Source organism: Ornithodoros turicata, chromosome 5 (assembly GCF_037126465.1).
Source record: "Ornithodoros turicata isolate Travis chromosome 5, ASM3712646v1, whole genome shotgun sequence".
Classification (NCBI taxonomy): domain Eukaryota; kingdom Metazoa; phylum Arthropoda; class Arachnida; order Ixodida; family Argasidae; genus Ornithodoros; species Ornithodoros turicata.
Genome location: NC_088205.1, coordinates 4,199,765 through 4,218,804, shown reverse-complemented (window position 1 = coordinate 4,218,804; position 19,040 = coordinate 4,199,765). Strand labels below are relative to the sequence as shown.

The 19,040-nt window shown below is 46.2% G+C and overlaps 1 protein-coding gene across 1 annotated transcript in view; it reads right to left on the bottom strand.

Moving 5' to 3' along the window:
• The window catches only part of LOC135393811 (cell adhesion molecule Dscam2-like), a 306,350-nt gene that overhangs the window by 44,264 nt on the left and 243,046 nt on the right, over positions 1-19,040 (bottom strand). The window contains exons 5-8 of the mRNA XM_064624091.1: positions 14,482-14,781; positions 12,431-12,700; positions 4,188-4,595; positions 2,587-2,745 (exon numbers count right to left, since the gene is read on the bottom strand). Coding sequence (XP_064480161.1) covers positions 2,587-2,745; positions 4,188-4,595; positions 12,431-12,700; positions 14,482-14,781 — 1,137 coding nt within the window. The remainder of the gene's footprint in view (positions 1-2,586; positions 2,746-4,187; positions 4,596-12,430; positions 12,701-14,481; positions 14,782-19,040) is intronic.

Here is a 19,040-nt window from a genome sequence, read left to right as displayed (position 1 = left end):
CAAGGCGTTGTGCACGAGCTTGAGAACTGACTTACTGCCCTCTGCTCCACCATTCTTCTGGTTAACTCAGCGTAAGATTCCAAGCATGATATCCGCACATGCAGCAGAATTTACTATTGTACAAGAACTAACTGTGTCCTCTCCTTGCACGCGACCATAAGGAAGAAAGCTAAAAAAGGCGAAAGACTATTCTTAATTCTGGCGACTCGAGTAACTCCGTATCCGAATTCGTAACTCAATACAGAGACAATACAACTAACTTCACTCTTTTCACAGTATGTTTAATAACTACTTCTGTCAGGCTAAGATTGATAACTCTTTTCTGCTATCTATATACAGGGTGTTTGCTCTAACGTGTCCAGAAATTATATATAAAGCGAGCGATAAAAGAAAAGCAAGTGGTACTTTTCGGCTACTTGAGTAAGAAACAGGTACTGCTTCACTAGTAGTAGCTGTTTCTTAGTCAACTAGCTGAAAAGTAGCGCTCGTTTTTCTTTTATCGCTCGCAGTAAATAAAATTTCTGGACACGTTAGAGCAAGCACCCTGTATGTATATTCACACCAGTGTCGTTACAGTTAGAGAACTAGAACCAAACGGCGACACATGGAATAGTCTCATAATACCTTTCGACATGTATGAACTCATCACATGTCACATATGAAACATTTCCATTCTTCTCGATATTTAAATGTCACTTAGCTGCGCAAAATTGTAATCCTTCATGCCGAGGCAACTCCTTCTCCGCTATAGTTAACAAATATCGTGCTTACATGTAAAGAGCCTAAGAATGACCCTTCAACCAGAATACATCACGAGCGAGAGCAAGAGCCCGAGGGCTGCATCCGTTCACCCGCGTTGGGGGTGCGAGTAAACCCTATCTGCATGACACAGAGCTGAGTTGGAGCGGCGTCTATTTGCATCCAGTCGTCCGAAGCACTAGGAGCGAAAGAGAGTGAAAGAGAAAGAGAGAGAGAGAAAGAGAGGAAGTCGTCCATGTTTTAATGGGTCGCATCGTCAGAAGATTGAATGTTCTTTGCCGAGCGAACTTGGTCGGTCACCGCACTCAACCTCCTAAACGCTACTCCTTTGATCGATGACGCGACTTGCAGTCAATCAAGTACCATTCTGGCAGGAAGCCCACTGTTCTGTTTGCCTCGGACGTTGTGTTCCCTTTGTATCCAAAGGGGACAGTCGCGTTTACACAGCGCTGATGAGCTTGAACCCAAGTGGGGCCAGAAAATTCTGTGTTTCGACCACTTTAGTTGTTAGTTCTAGGGCTGTTGACTGATCAACAGACCCTTCTATTGGTACTGCGTTCATGGTGACAGAGGTACTACAAGTGGTCCGTGCTTATGTGATTGGGATAAAAGCACTTGCTTTGATTCGGTGAGTGGTGGCGGCGCTTGCTCGATTCTGTAAACGATGTGTGCGACTCAAAAGTAGATGGTTGTCTGGCAAAACGAATGAGTCACGTCCTCTTGTCTGCGGTCACCTCCTCAAACTGAAGGAAATGCTGCCCTCAACACCGTTACACCGGCTCGCTTGTATTTTACGCTCGCTTTGTACGTGGAACGAAATTCATAGGGTAAACTCAGAGTCGTGTCTTCAGATATTTAACGGCTGATTGGATTACGGGATGGATCTTATGCCGTTGCCAACATAACACGACTCAGTACGAAGGGATGTAGAATGTAAAAGGTTTGCAAGTGTGAGGCCTGGAAGGTAGCTTTGCCTGAGTTATTGATTGTGTGGGGCAGAGTACCCTTTTCAGGGAAAAGCGGTTTACCAACGCGGGTGTCATGAGTGATTATCCGTTCGCCATTTTTCCTTCTTTATCCCACATTTTTCCTTCTTTATTTATTTATTGATTGATTCCGTGTTAGCACCGCGAAGCGGCGGCGGCGACTATGAGCGGCGCACAGATGTGGACAGATGGAGAGAGGACAGAGCAAGGGTTCGGAGACACGGGATTATTATGCGTCCTGGGCCGACTTCAGAGAACGACCTTGGCTCCCACCAACGAGCGGGCCGCCAAAACCCGCTCAGTCATGGCGCTAGTCCACTCAACTTTTCCATACATCCCCCCGTTCGCCCTCTTACTCATAAACACGCATTCCATGAATACAGCTTGTCCGTTCACTTTGTACGCTACATACTCTGTATTCACACGAGCGACATCCTCACAGAACATTCTAGCGGAAGAAAAAGCGAAAACACTGCTCACAGAGCCGAATGTTCCGTCCCGTGTTGTGTTGAGGATTCAAACGGTGCAGAATACTGGGAGTGGCGTACTACGCATTCATTCAGCAGACGACACTTAGCAGACGACACCGTCAGCCTGTTTTCCTGTCGTCTGCTACGGAATATCTTGTGGCTGTGTCGCAGGATATTCCTCGAGGTTAGCAGTGTACGTGAAGACACGACGTTGAGCGCTCGCGCTGAATACACGCATAGTCTATCGTTCCTTTTTTTTTTCTCTTTTTTTTTCTTCTCGTCTGGTTAAACTCTTTTCCAGTGTGGCATGCGTTTTTTTATAGCACAACAGAGCGGCAGTGGGGCAAAGGTATGATGTAAGCGTGCCTTACCGATGACCCTGAGGAACATGGAGCCCACAGCCGTGTTGCCCCTCTTGTTGCTGACGGCGCATTCGTACCAGCCCTGGTCGCCCTGGGTCACGTGGACGATGTGTAGCGAGCCATTCTCACTGGCAAGAAGTCGTGATGACGGTCGCAGGCCTTCATTATCTGTTCACAAATTTGAAGAAATTGCTTTCTTAACATGTCCCTCCCGATATTTTAAAAAGGACGACTCTATATGAGCCATGAATTGATTGGAGTTCGTGAGTCCTTATTGCCCAAATCTCAAGGTGCCAAGTGTGTCGTTGGCACTCGCTCGTTTTATATGGCATATAAAACTGATAACTTTTGTATTCCAATTAATTGGCGAATGGATACCGACGTTATCCGTCTTCCAAGATTGGACCGGCTCTAGAGGACGTTAGAGACTTTTTCCCAAGCAGCACGCCAATATTGGTCCGATATTGGACCCATATGGGCTGCCAAGATTACCAATATTGGTCCAATATGGGCTGCCAATATGGGACCAATAGGGAGTCGCTTTCGCAAGAACGAAACGATCCGAGCGTCGCGCATGCGCATCAGGAGTCGACGCGCTAGTCGTAAGGAGCGCGGTTTCCCGAATGACCCACTCATTCTGAGTCGTTTCGTTTTATTCCGTGGCTACGACCGATCGACATCCCCAAGTAAATTGGCGGCCATTTGTACAAGCGGAGCGCTATTGGAACTCGTGGTGGAACTGCCCAGAAGATGTTTACTGTTGTGAACGATGTATATCTTTTACGGGAATTTGTTGGATGAAACGACGTGTTTGATGGAGCACACGTTTTAGCGTCCAGTTGTGGCGCCTGAATATGTACTCCAGGTGGACTAGCTTCTACGATTATGCAAGGCGCATTAGAGCTACGCAAAGTACCGCGTCTCTTGTCTTTCTGTTTTGATCCTCGTAGTCTAACTATGGAGGGAGGCTTACCACATTGGTAATGTAATACCTTTCAAAGCCAGACTGCCCTATTACATACCCGTGACTAATTGACGCGTGATCGACTCGCCGGCGCAGACTGAAAGCACGTTGTGTTCGCTTCCTCCGATCTTTTCGAATCGGCACAATTGGTCGCTTTTTTTCAGGGCAGAAACGACTTGCTCAAGCTCCCTATTATCTACTCTATTCCCAAAACCGTCAGGAATTTTTTTGTTTGTGTTCTTGACCGTAGGGGTTTACCAAACTAGGGTGCTTTCAGAGATAGCACATGGCGTTTAATACGTTCAACAAATTTCGCTTCTCAAGATAAGAATTTGCCCATATCTCTCCACCATCCACAAGGCATCCAATCCGCTTTCTCTTTTAGTTGTTGTGCGATACAGGACATGGCGTAATTTGTAATGGCGTACCTTACCGAGCAAATACCCTTTCCATCTCTTTTATGTCTCAGGCAGTACTATTAATACACTGGAGCTGGTCGTACAATTGGGCCGTACTCCGGCAACTTGGAGTATAAATCAATAAATAAGTAATAAATAAATTAATTAATTACATCCTATTAACTCCCCCTAACGCTTTTTTTAAAGTCTCACTGCAGTCACCCGAGTGAGGAGGATGCATACTTCACCTTTCTTCCACGAAACACTAGTGATTGGATATCCAGAGGCTGCACACTGAATTCGCACATCATCACCACTAACGTAAGTCGCGTTGTCCATTCGATGCACAAAGGGTGGTCCGTACACAGACAGGCGTGCTGTGTGCCCCACGGCAGCCAACTCGTTCTCCGCGCGGCACATGTACGAACCACCGTGTTCCGTTGTCAAGGCGCTGATGTTGACAAAGCTGGTGACAACACCCGAGACGTCCACGAAATCACCGATGCGTACGCCCGATCGGTCGGTCAAGTGGCGGCCGTAGCGCAGCCACGAAATCTGTGGTAGAGGGTTGCCAGTCACTGAACACTTCAAAGAGACGGATACTCCTGGCTTGAGAAGTTGGTCGGGGAAGGTTTCGAGGAATTCCGGAGGGTTCTCTGTAAGAAGGGGCGAAATTAATATCAATTTTTTTTTTCCTGCGCATAGCGAACGTTCATGTTCGTACTATACGCGTAATGGGAGATATCCACCACAAAATTTGCGATATAAATGAGCCAAAAGCAGAGCGCGTCGCGAATGCGGCAGGCAAAAATAGGGCATCCCAAGTCTTCAAATGAATGCCGCACGCACACCCTCACTCCTGTATATATAATGCGTCAGACGAACTCCCCCAATTGCACAAGTTGTTGCGCGGGAGCCGACATTGAGCACTACTTATTATCCTGCAACCGGTGCCTCTCACAAAGACTCATCCTTCAACACCAGTTGCGACAACATGGCTACCCTAACGTCTCTTTGGCCACCCCGCTTTGCACAACCAGGGGGCGGTTACGACTACCCTCTTGAGCTTTCTTCGTGCCATCGGCCTCTCGTCCAGCCTGTAAGGCCCACTTTTTCTTCTTCTTCTTCTTCCATCACTAGGAACAGTGGCCACCAGCCACACAGGGCGATTGGCGATTTTTTTTTTTGCGTGTGTTTTTTTTTTCTTCTTTCCTTCTTCCTTTTCTTCTTTTTTGGAATAGCAAGTCGGCCTACGGCCTTTTCCTCCCTTACTTTTTTTTTACCAATAAACATATCCCCCCCCCAAATGTCGCAAGGCCGCGTGCTTTGAAGTAATGCAGCTGATTGGCGTAGGCGCTGATCTGATGAAACCCATCATTGTGAAGTCATCGAGGCACCGGGTTCGAATCCCGGTGCCGGCTGTGCTGTCTGGGGTTTTTCCTGGGTTTTCCTCAGACGCTTTCAGACATATGTCGGCACAGTTCCCCTTGAAGTCGGCCCAGGACGCACATTTCCCCAGGGCGTCAGTCGTGACGTTGCCCACATACGTGAGGCCGACAACGGCAAGCCCTTTCAACATCACCACCACCACCACCATCGAGGCCGAAGCTTGTGCCGTTCCTAAGCGATTGATGCGTTTGGTTTTGGCTCCGGTTCATGCGTATAAAAAAAAAAAAATTGGTGGTGGACATCTCAAAATACGGGCTCGTTCAAAAGCTCGATTATGTATGTGTACATGTGGATTTTGCCTCCCACCTCTCACATTCCGTTATCTACGGAAGAACGTCAAAAGTTCAACCTAGTACAGATGGACACAAGCAATAAGTGACGCATTAAGTGACGCTCATGGCAGAGCGTCGCACGTTCGAGACACGTCTTCACACTACGCTGAAGCTTAAAAGAAATGGAGCTGCGTGTGCCCACCACCAGGGGGACCACATAGCTCCAGACACTATCCAGTTAGATGAAGAGGAAGAAGAAGCAATAATGAGAAGACGAATACACTCAAGCTTCACCTGGTTATTTCGGTTATTTTTTAGTTATGTCGGGTGAAAGCCTCCGTGTAGCCAATTTCACTTCACCAGCTACAAAAAAAAAAAAAAGGAAAAGACAAAAGAAAAGCAAAAGCAACGAAAACAAACGGCCTGCTGTTGGCCGTCATCTTCGCTCCGACGTGACCACCCCAGAGTGAACGTCATGTAACGTCAAGCGAGCGGAGGAGAGTTTTCTCGTCCCTGTGGATCTGCCCGGGCTACAAGAGCTCACGGCAAAACGCAGATAACTTCAGAAATACAACGATTTCGAACGAAGAGTCTTATAGGACAGTTGTTTGGAGTGAAAGGCATTTATTTCAATTAGCTTAGGGAAGAAGAACTACCCTTGTAAGAAATTTCATGCAACGTACGGTGTACAGCGAGCCCAAGAACGTAGAGCCGGGAAATCTGCAGACCACCCCATCGACGTCCAGGGCTCCTTCTCTAATTTCATTCCAATGCTCTCAAACACGCTCGAGCAACAAGCAACGGCCGTGAACGTCGTATGCGAGAGGTTCGTTAATTAATTTATTTATTTATTTATTGAAGGAAGAAAAAAAACATCAGGATCATGCGGGAGGTTATTCAATTGACTCAGAACTGTCAACCAGTGCTTGCAACTTACCAGTCAAAGTCATTAACAGAATTAACATCATGTATGTCGCAAAAAAATTAAACAGAGAGAGTTATTTATCTGCAGTCAGTTATTTATCTGCAGACACTTCGACCTTACACTACACCTCTACGAACACAATATTACTTCTTACATGAAAAAAAAAAAAGAAAGGTGGTGCTAGAACTAACCACAACACACATGGACAGCATGAAGCGGTAAACCTTCCCAGAAGAAGAACGGAGAATATTCCCAATGACACTTTCTGCCATATCTTCGCTGCCAAACGAAAGGCTTTCTCGGATGCGACAAGCTCCTGACAAGAACGTTTCTGAATGAAACCGAAGCTGCATTGTTGAGCCTTAAAGTTAGTTTATTACACAATGCCAAGAAAATCCGACGCCCGGAGGTTTTCCCGCGTGGGCTTTAATGCGCAGGAAATAAGATCTACGTTTCAGATTGAGGTTCTTCTGAAATACGCGGATGGCTGGATTCAGTTCAAGATTAAATTCGCTTTCAGAGCGGAGCCGTCCCTGGGAAGTCTCAACTGCGCCTTGAGCTAGTAAACATATGACGGCAATGGTTGTGACTTGAGGCAGTAAAAGCGCCAGAAGGATGTGGATGACATTTTGTGTGTGCGTTGTATGTGTGGACTTCTTTGGAAAAGAGGCTCGGTAAACAGAGTGAGAGAGAAAAAAAAAAGCTGTTTGCGGGAGGATTTATATTTTTTACGAAATGTGAGCAAGACAGGGCTCAGCGCATAGGTGGCGGTGCGTTCATGTTGATGTTCATGCTCTGTTTGATGGGTTGGTAGAAGAAAGCAAATTGGTCTTCTGGGACACGAAACGACGTCACGACTGTAGTCGTGTGCAACTTAAGAAGGAAAAGAAATTACCACTCAAGAAATTAGTCCGTCAACTACATACGCCGTTGGAGGTAAGGAGGCGCAATAGCTCGCCTGGAGAAATACTGCAGCGCCACCATGAGCCATCAGTAAGGGGGTAGGGGGGATGCGCACTTTCTTCTGCAGCGTAGTGTCATGCGGCCAGTCTTAACAGCCAATACGGAGCCTGAGTGAGTATGATGGATTGCATTATCTGGCGCAGAGAGAGAGCGTGACCTCTCTGCGTCCAGCCATCCTATCTGAGGTGCAGAAATATTTTGAGATCTGACGGAGTAGGTTTGTTTCCTTCTCAAGTTGAACACGACTATAGTATTCTTTTTTTTTTCTTTTTTCGACACTTTATTAAACGTATCCTTCACGACTAAGTGCATGCCGTGAAGATGATGACCGCGCAGCTACCAAATTTCTGCCTATATGGAGTAGGTAGAACCGAAGGAGGCAACTAAACATAGAACGATAAACACAACACAAGACTCACAACGCCCAGTTGCACACTTGTGCATATGTTGCACACGTACCTAGAGGATGAGGCAATGAAACGTAGAATTGGCAGCGTTTCTAAGCGGCAATAAAAGGGTGTGGGTTCGAATCCCAGTGAGGATCCCTTTTCTTCAACTGTCATCATTCTATTCCCTGTACGACGGTGCGAAGAGCGTAAATAATTGTCATTAAATCGCTTTAGTGAATGCATTCTTCAGTGATGTTCGTCGAGACTCAAAGACTAAGACTAAAAACCACCAGGCAAGTTCTTGTATTGATCAAATACACAGACTTGACGTAACTCGAGAAAGCCAAATCAAAAGCTGGACGCTTCGACACCAATACGGGAATCATGCACAGCACATGAACTTCAACGAGGACCTAGGACTGCATTTTGTTTATGTGCCGGCATCGAAGCGTGCAACCTTTAATTTTGTTTTCTCAGTTGGTGTCAAGCTGGTGCACTTTATAAATACAAAAATAGCGTTGTTTGTCTGAGAAAACACGTTTGTTGTCATCAATAAAAACAGTACGCCTGTTCTGAAACCGAATATGAAAACGTATATGAAAATTGCATAATAGAGATGCCTGAAAATATACCTCTTCTACCTCGTACTTCTCTCGAAACGTCCCACTACATCATCATTACGCATTTGTTGTTTCTGTTCAGTGTTCATCAACAAAATAAGAAGAAGGTTGCGCTGCATATGCATTGATCTATGAGGAAAAAGAGGAGGCGCCTGCACCGTAGGCAGGGCACGCGCTGGAAGTGCTTGAAATTTCGTTTCTTCACAGTAAGGCATGGGGAAAACACTAATTTTATGGAGCAGTTAGAAGCCTCTGCAGCAGTTATAGTCGTGTTGTTCTGAACTGATTGACTAACATAAGTTGTTTCTCCGCATACCAGTTTAAAGGTAGCTTCGCTTGACGCATGATACTATATGATAAGTTTGTATGATGTCAGACGTGCATTGTTCTAATATAAATGAGAAAAAAAAATTAGACTGTAAAATAACCGCGCAAACCACCGTCATCGTCATCATCATCATTTGTTCTGAAATCTCGGCCCACGGCATCCCGCACATACAGCGTCATCTGGATAGAGAAAGCCTTCTTAATGTCTCCTCTCACTGTCTCAGCCAATCATCGCAGACAATTTCAAGCATAGGCTCTCCATGGCTACCAGTGACTTCTCATGCGGGTGATGGCGGCTCTTCTTCAGAGCTACTACAACCGCCGAAAGCGCATCGTGATTGGCGGATTCTTAATGACTAATAACGTCGTTTAAGCAATGGAGAGCCTGTGCTTAAAATTGTCTGCGATGATTGGCTGAAGCAGACGACATGGCGACTGTACATGTCCACGTGGGGACCAGCTCCCGTGGCTCAGTGGTGCTAGCCATGTCACGTCGAGACTGGGAGGTACCCGGGTTCGAATCCCGGTGCCGGCTGTGCTGTCTGGGGTTTTTCCTGGGTTTTCCTCAGACGCTTTCAGACATATGTCGGCACAGTTCCCCTAGAAGTCGGCCCAGGACGCACATTTCCCCAGGGCGTCAGTCGTGACGTTGCCCACATACGTGAGGCCGACAATGGCAAGCCCTTTCTTCATCACCACCACCACCACGTCCACGTGGGGAAACAGTGAGAGGAGACATTAAGAAGGCTTTCTCTATCCAGGTGGCGCTGTATACACGGGATGCCGCGGGCTGAGATTTCAGTGCAAATGATGATAATGACGATGACGGTGGTTTGCGCGGTTACTTTACCGTCTATTTCGTTATCTAGGTAGCGTTTCGAGCTGGGCTAGTCAGTACGGTTACCGGTCACTTTTGTGTTATAATGAAATTAAAGGAATAGAATGGGGGGGTTGCCAAGCCATTCCAGGAGTGGGAATTGGCAATACCTTTGGAGTTGGAATGGGATGGGTCACCCCATTTCGCAACTCTTTACCGTATGGTCTCACAGAGCACGTAGCTCGGCTAACGAATGTTTCGGTTTCGGAAACAATCGAAGGAACACACGAAATCACTGCGCCAACCCGCAAAAGCTCACGTCTCTGTCTTCTGGAACTTCTTCCCTAATATTTCCACTTCCACGCTTAGTTCAACTTCGTTATTGAGCATTTCATGTCTGGACAAAACCTTGAATCTAACTACGTTATGCCTCGCGTTGCCTATACGCCTCTAATTACCCCCACACGCGCTAAAGCGAGGCAAGCGAGGCAGTAGGCAAGAAAACTAGGCAAAGAGGCGTACATGAACAACCCAGCGTTGCCAGGCCTCATCGATTTCAAGCGTCCTCTACACACCCGTTTCGTCTATTTATGTTCCGTGGTTCTCAACAAGATGAAGCCGCAGGCTCGTTAACAAGCAACTCTGAAGCAGCTCGAGTGCATAATACCCAGTAATAATTTACATTGCGTGTCTGCAACACGGAACTGGTATGCACGCACAACGCATTGCTGAATGCGGTGGTGTGCACCTTGTTGTAGACATGCTTTCTACGGACTGAATATGTATGATATTAATGAAATGTCCCGTGTCGGTGTGGCGTTTTTTTTTTTTTTTTTGGCGTGGTGTTTCCTTGTGAACTCACACCGAGCAGACATTCGTACGGCATATTATCGTACACGCTTTCGTCCAATGAAATGCGATGAATAGATGAGGCATCTACCACCATCAATGGCACGAAAATACAAGTCGTTCGTTGCACATGTCGTAACAAACATGTAACGTAAGTTGCCGTTGTTGAATAAACAATTTAGCTGCTTTCTTCGGTTGCACAGTGTTGCACAATGTAGTCGTGAAGCGGCTGCATTCTTCTACTACGTTCGATTCTTGTAATAAGCTTTTACCTGACTCGCAGCAATGACTGCAGCTGAAACAAAACGCTGTCATTTTAGCCTAGTGCACGTGGAAACATTTGGAAATACAAAAATCAAACAAAAAAAAAGTATCCAGCGGTAGCAATACCTTTGATTCAAATTATGCAGCTATTTTTTACTTGTTTTAGGTGTAAACAGCTGTAACACCTGTTTCGTGTAAATTGCACACGTTTAAAGAAGTGTTTTCTAAAACACCATTCACAACAGAGTATACCACTTTAAAACAAAAACCTGTTGCAAACGGTGCAATATACATCGAACACTCTTTTTCACGGGTGTATTCCATTCAAAACACCAGTTCAAAGAAGTGGTGCTTGACGCTTAATTGTAAGTTTGTTGTGGCACACATGTGTGTGTTAGTCTTTAAAAAGTTTTACGCACTGTCAGTGCACAGGTACGCACTCAACTGCAAAAGAGAGAACTCTTTTGCAGTTGAGTGCACATGAGTTTCGGCTTTGTTGAAATTGTTAATTCTGTCACACTGAAGCCCCCCCACACACACACATAAAAAGTGCCTACTCTCATTAACTGATACCTTTTATGTTGTTCAAATGTCCCCAACTGAAACACCATTTTCAACACCTGACTTTACACTTTTAACGATTGACGCTGGAGTAAGATGTGGTTTATTTTGACATAACACCTTTATAGTGACGCTCGTACATTTTCCTTCAGCTTGCGGAATTAAAGTGGGTCTTTCCATGAAAACACTTTTCTTTTTCTTTTTTGCGATTACGGGTGTAAAAACAAGTGCAGCTTGTCGTCACGTTGGGCTGATACACCGTACGATGCAAATCTACTCCACTCACATTATTACCTTATGACCCAGCTTTTTCCCAGACAATAATCGCCACAGTAATCATTGCTCTGGTGGTTACTGTCCGAAAAAAAGAAAAGAAAAAGAAACGGGGTCAAGCCTGTACAAATAAACTTTAATAATAATAATAATAACAGAGTGTTTTATTGGTGCCCAAGCGTGCCTGTCAGTCAAGGGCTCTTTAGCCTCAAGGGTCGATAGTCAGCACTTGTACAGCTCCCATCAACCTTAATAATAACATTGGAGAAAATTCGGTCTTGTTTCCGGTAGCGATAACAGCCACTCTAGGGGCACTGTGGGAATGTTAAATGAACAAAATCATCGCGTTAAACTAAGAGAATGATTTTGTTCAACTAAGATTTCCTCATGGCCCCAAGGGTTGCTGTAATCACGCTCGGAAACGAGACCTTTTTTTTTTCGGTGTTATAATGAAGGCTGACGGGAGCTGTACCGTCCGGGCTCTCGTCTGTATGTGACCCCTTATTTTCCCTATGTCAGCATAAGAAAAAAATCTCAATTTCTGGGAAGGCCACACCAGCAAACATTCTGAGGGGGGATATGTTTATTAAGAAAAAAGAAAGGAAAGGTCAGCGAGACGGTTGTCGGCTTGCTATTCAAAAAAAAAAGTATGAAAAGTAGAAAAGAAAAGGAGAAAAGAGTTCACACCTCGGCTAATACTTAAATGAATGGCAGTCTATGCTGTCGCCAATTGACGGCGTCGTACCTAGTCCCAATTGAACGCGTTCCATTGTGTGTCTTACCTTCTAAGGTGAGCTGAGCTGCACCTTGAGCCGAGCTTTCGTGTCCATAGGCGACGCACTGGTACATGCCCTTATCCGACCGCTGAACGCTGCTGATGTGTAGCACAGTCTGAGCGAGCACCTTGACGCGGTTGCCGGATATGAGAGCTTGTTGGTTCTTGTACCACGATGTTGCAGTGATGGGATAACCTCGAACGGAGCAGTTGAAGGATACCGATTGTCCCTCTCGAGCGAGGAACCTCGCTGGGCTCACCGACACTTTTAAAGGCACTGTTAGGAGAGAAATGTCAGAGATTCATTATTTACAGTGATGGCGCTGAACGACATGGGCGCCTTTTCCTTCACTTGCTTCAAGTTCTTTATGCGAGCTGTTTCGCTTAGTTAGATATTGGATTTTGTCACTTACATTGTGAGATTCGATTGGATTAGATTAAATTAGTGAGATAAGCATTGTGACCGTTCTCCTTGTTGTTAGAATGAAGAAAAAACATTCCTTGTCCCAGTCACAGCGTTCCATAATTGTCCAGTCCAGTGAAACTGAACTGGACAATCATGCTGGAGTATCAGCGTGAAGAAGTGCTTCGGAGTTTTTTACTGTGTATTTCCTTTTAAATAACTGTAGCGTGGTGAATAGCACACTACTCATATAAATAATGAATGGTACAGTTTCATTTTTCTCTCGTAATTTCCTTTCCTAACGCAACATTAGTGCTCAGGAAAGGAGAAGGTGGGGGTGGGGGACGATTTATTGGCAGAGAAAAAAAATGAAAAGGAAAAAATAAAAGGGAAAATGTCAGCCGTGCAGCACGCCGGCTTGCTATTCCCTAAACAGAAAAAAATAAAAAATAAAGGGGAGGGGGGTTGTCAACTAAACGTGCAACAGTAAAAATATCGTATCTCCTCCAAAGAGGATAATTCGTTAGTATTTGGAGCGTATACGCTAACGACTTCCTGCCTGCAGTCTGCAGTTGATCTCGATATTCCAATATACATACGTACCATCGAGTGATAACGCTTTAGTATGGAATACAGCTGCACTTTAACGAAGAATTCCCGACAAGAAGAGTGAGGAACATCTATAGTAAAATGGAGTCATCGAACACACATCTCAACTAGTGTGCGATATGCAACATTGCTACTTTCATGTATTAGAACTACAAGTAGTGGTGCGCGAAGTTTGAAATGTAGCGCCTTGCGTAGCAACCATATTAAAGCGAAAGCTTGACGGGGCCAACCATCGTGTAGGTCCGTCCGTGGCTCTATAGGGTCACGTGACACTGCATGACAGTGCCATCACGACGGCTGTGTTTGCGGTACGCTTAAATTGTGTAAAGGCCTGTTCCGACATATAGCGATTTGATATATAGCGCTACAAAATAGGGCGATATTTTCCTCCTCGTAGTGCTCGATAACGCTAAAAATTAGTGCTTGCCGGAGTTGAGCTTCAGTCAACTTTTTCAGCGCTAATATTAGCACTACATTCGTGTTGGCCAATGAGGAGGCCCTTCAGTGGTGACGTCGCGAAAGTCGTGGAGCTGTTTTGCTTCCGCATTTCACGGCATGGCGACCGCATTGGAACCGGCGAGTGTGTCATCCCAAATGTCTGATAATTTTTCTGATTGTCCTTCTTGATAAGGTGTTCAGTCAGTTGATCGAATTTTTCCGTCGCTGTCGAACTCTGGAGGCGTCATGCTGGGAGAGACCGGAAACGATAACTTCCACTAAATTATAGCGCTTGCGCCGCTTTGCAAGTGTGAACCGTCCGATAACAGTGAGCGCTGTTTTTGTGTGCTGTTTTGTAGTGCTATATTAGCGCGCAGCTATATGTCGGAACAGGCCTTAATCTCCTCAGGAACAATAAAAAAAAACAATTTCACAAAACATTATGGTTTTCAATAACAACTTGAGCATTTCGAACACAAGTTTCGCCAAAAATTTACTGCTAACGATTACCCCTACAAAGCTTCGACATTTAAGCTGGTTTAGCACAATTCTCAACGATGCAGCAATTTTCTTCCTCATCTCAGATCAATGTTTCGCGTGATACTTACTGCTAACAACAACTTCATACTGCACGTGGTCTTCGCCGACCGTGTTGTTTGCGGTGCAAATGTATGTTCCGCCGTCTTGTCGCGTGGTCGACTGGAACTGCAGGAAGCCGCGAGACACTCGTATCTTTGTTCCCCCACCTCCGAGTACGGGGAGGCTCACGGCAGAATTCTTGCGGTACCACCGGTACGTCGGCGTCGGGTACCCCTGGGCCACGCAAGCCAGCCGTAGGGGGTCTCCGGCGGATACTTTGATCGTAGGCTGAGTTCGGCGGATGCGAGGAGCTAGGTAGTTGGAGGCATCTGTAAAAGAGGAGACAAAGCACATGTCGAGACGGCAATGACTTGGCGTCAACGTGGGAACGCACGCAGAGCTGAAAGACGCAAAGTACACAACCGCATGTTTTAACCAATATGCAAAGTGTAGGTAATTTCATCTTCGGGGCTTTTGGTCAACAGTCATTCATTAATGAACCCGTGTATATTGTTGCGCATTCAGTCACGTGTGTGTAGTTCGGCCATAAGGAATCTCAGATGGCTTCTGCTACCTCGTTCCATGCGGGTCTCAGCCATAAAGAGAGTATTTTTTGATCGATTTATGTTTGACAGAAGAGACGATTTTTTGATCGATTTATGTTTGACAGAAGAGACGATTTTTTGATCGATTTATGTTTGACAGAAGACAATGTTCCGAACCCGCGAAAGGAATTTTGCATTCGGCAAGCGAGCTGTTCTCACACGTGAAAATTTAAACGAAGTGCCGATGCGATACGCAACTGAGACGACTGTCGCAGTGCCACCACGAGCGGCGGGAGTTGGCGGCGAAGTGTAGTGCGGAGACTTTGGGAGCGTTAAGTAACGGCTCCAGAGAGCGGGGAGCGTGCTCCTTTTTACTAAACGGTGTCACTCATTTTCCGGAGCGTAACGCTCTTGAAGAACTCTCACGCTCCAGCTTCGCGGTCGGAGCGCGTAAATGCTGTTCTGGCTCCATGACGTATGAAGGAAGGGGAGGCCGGAAAGGGGGGCCGAGGAGCCGCGTTGGAAATTTCGCTGGGGCGCGTATCCAGCTCATGCTTCTCAAAGACCGTTCAGTAGACGCACAGGAGTACGAGGAGAAGAGTACACCGAGCGCGTTGGGGTAGAGATGCTGCTTAACGGGCCCTTTGACCATCTTCTCCGCCGCGCCCGGTGACGCCGCCGACGACGTCACCGGGCACCGAATGGTACGACCATGATTGGCCCGTGCTCCCCTGTGCGACCCGAGAGGAGGAACACGAGAGGAAAGAGGAACTTGGAGGAGAGGTCCGGGTGACCATTTCAGCCGCGCGTGGTTAAAAAAGTGGCGCACTTCGAGCAGGAAGAAAATTCTAGTGTACAAGGTTCTCCACAGGAAGAAACATTTTGAACGCAACATTTACGGAGTGTTCGGGAAATCTGATCAGTCCCATGCTCGCTTTCCGCATGCCACGAAACACATCTCGTCAGGATGCTGCATTAATCCACCGCATGCGCCTCGATGTGGCCTTTACAGCTCAGTGGCGTTACCGCTTGAGACAGATTGATTCTCCCACCTGTTGCCACTGTGGTGCTCTTGAGGATCTGGAGCACATTCTTCTTCATTGCCCTCACTACGAACCTTCCCGAATCACACTCTCCGAGTCTCTTCGTCAGCTGGACTCTGGCCCTTTCTCCCTACCGAAATTGCTTGGTCCCTGGCCCAATCCAGCCCACCAACGCTCTGCGCTCAAAGCTCTTCTGACATTTCTGGACACCATCGGACTTCGATCGTTATTGTAAAGGGGCTCGTTATTTTATTACCCCCATTCCACCAAGCACTGGGGTAGAGTATCGCCTGTTGCGATGAAACTCCCCACTCTCCAAGACCGAAAATAAAGTTGTTGTTGTTGTTGATCAGTCCCTTAAAGTGCAGTACGCGGTGCTGCTTCTCTGCGTTGTGGGAAGGATAACAATGCGGCGATGATACGACAAACGATAGGATAGGACGATAGGACGACCGCGTTCAGTGCGGACGTGGTTGTCGTATGACGCGCCGTTCAGGCGCATACGTTCAGTGCACGGACGACGTTTGCGTTTCAGCGATGAGCGTTTGCCGTCCTTAACCATTCAAGTTGCGTCGAGCGCTCCACACGCCCAGTCAAGACGAGCACAGGCACGCTTACGGAAAGCATCTTCGCTCATTGGTTAGCCTCATGGTCACGTGTCTCCGGCCCCGCAAGAACTTCGGTCTAGACCAACTTTGGGCGATATCTCTTGCGTATTTGGTATGTTTCGGTACAGACTACATCGTCGCCGTGACAACCGTAACGCGTCACATGAGTAACCCACGTAAATGCAACAGTTCGAACTGGGCATCAAATATTGCTTAGCCTTGTAGTGCCGTTAAAGTGTGTCATTCATAAATGCGATTGCTCATACATTTATGATATCGATACAGTTGTACCTGCATTACGTTTATGTTAATCATAGAGCCCTTTTTCTGCATTGCCATTGTTTTGCTCTGTATCGATCTAAGGGCTATATCCGAACAGCCCTTAACCTGAGGACGACGACACATATGTTCCGTGATAACAGGGAACATCAGTGCACGCGAGCACAATTCGTTTTATTCCGTATTCATGCACGTACACGTGCGCCTACTGCACGCACTGAAAGCCATGGGAGCTCGAAACGTGGTCTTATAGCTCTTATCCGTTCTTTATCTGACAGAAAATAAACACACGTGCGTTGATGCAAATAGAATGTTTCGGAATCGCTAGGTCGGTCCACGTATCATTCTTCGCTATGAAGCTCAAAATGAAGCCGTGCTCCAGTAACCGTTCCGAGCCGAGCACTTTAGAACCATTATCGAAGCACGTATAGATGCCCCGAACGTCTTCGCACCGAATATCCGGATGGCACTGACTCGACTGCAGGTTCCGTTCAATAAAATGAGGGGGGAGAAGAGACTGTATGCGTATCTTAATGTAGTCGAGCGGAATCAATATTGGAAAAGTGAGGATTCCTTCTGTGAATTTGTAAGACGCGAATCAACGCCAGAAATAAGAAAAATACCAGCGCGGGAATTATAGTTCCCGTTCGGTAGAAACGTTAAGAAAGAAAGAAAGCGTTGAAGAAAAAAAAAAAGAAAGAAAACGAAATGAAGGAAAATGTTCACTCGGAAATCAATACCTTCTGCATTGTAATTTCAAGGCTTTAGTCTATACCACGAACATTGTTTTTCGTGTGTTAATGCACAATACATTACGGCACCTACGATAAACACTAGTGTTAGACTCCTAAACTCCAGTGCCTAGTGTTTATAGCGAAAATGATAGAATCGATTGCGGAGGCGTGCCTAATGTTGCAGAGAAAATGAAGATGCGATGACAGGGTTGCGATGTTGCACTGCACAATCAGCGAATGAATAACAATTAGTGGTGGAATATCTTAGATTCGAATGACATCGAAGAATGCGCCGTGTCTTCAAAATTATTGCAGTCAAATCTCAAAACACATCAAATCTAGTTCTCGACGGCGCGCCTTCAGCAAAGTAAACGCGGCCATAGGAGCGCGTATAGTCTAGAAAATCAGGTAAAAGCAATCGTGCTGAGGGTGAAACACCCAACGGACGAACAAAACAGAAGCATCGAGGTGCCATATGTCAACTGTTAGAAAATTATCTCCACAGCACTTTCTACACCTTTCGCGTGTACCTAAATGTATTGTCCTCTGGCACACGCTTTGTGGTGTAAGTTCCGTTCCGTACAGAAGGGCGTTTCGTGAGACATTCATCTAGACGGTGGGTTCTGCAGTAAGCATCAGCTGTCAAAGGTCATATTCTGCGGAAATCACAATTTCAAGGGGGGGAGGGGGGGGTGTTCCGCTTAAAAAAAAAAAAAAGAGTACTTTGCGAGCACCTTTTCCAACAGTGTTATTACACCTTCCGGTTGAGACTGTGGTAATAAGAAAAGTGCCTTTTATTTACAAAAACATCCCTCGTGCACGCTGAAAGGATTTTAAGAAATAATACTGTACCGTCCTCATCGTATTCTGAGAACTTTCAATCTCCTCAAGTTCCTCGCAGCCAGACATGTCCCTACTCCCTACGTGTCCTAAACCAGACGTGACAAAAAAAGTAGAGAACTCCGACTTAACATAACAAAATAGCAAGGTTTACTCAGACGTTTCGTCCGTCATGCGACAGACATCATCAGAGCCAAACTGAATGAGTGATTCCACAACTGGTCGCTATTTAAGGAGATGGGAGTATTGTTCGGGAAGGGGGCCACGGTTTTTGTTACAAACCACGGGGTCACCACGTATGACCGTGGTACGTGGTGACCCCTCGGTTTGTAACAAAAACCGTGTAACAAAAACCGACGGACGAAACGTCTGAGTAAACCTTGTTATTTTGTTATGTTAAGTAGGAGTCTACTTTTTTTTGTCCCGTCATGTCGTCTCCCGGCTTTTGGAGTATTTTTGCACCCAGATGTGTCCCTATATTCCGGATTGGGGAACCGGAAAGATACTAAACAAGCCAAACCCCTGGGTACGTACATTGC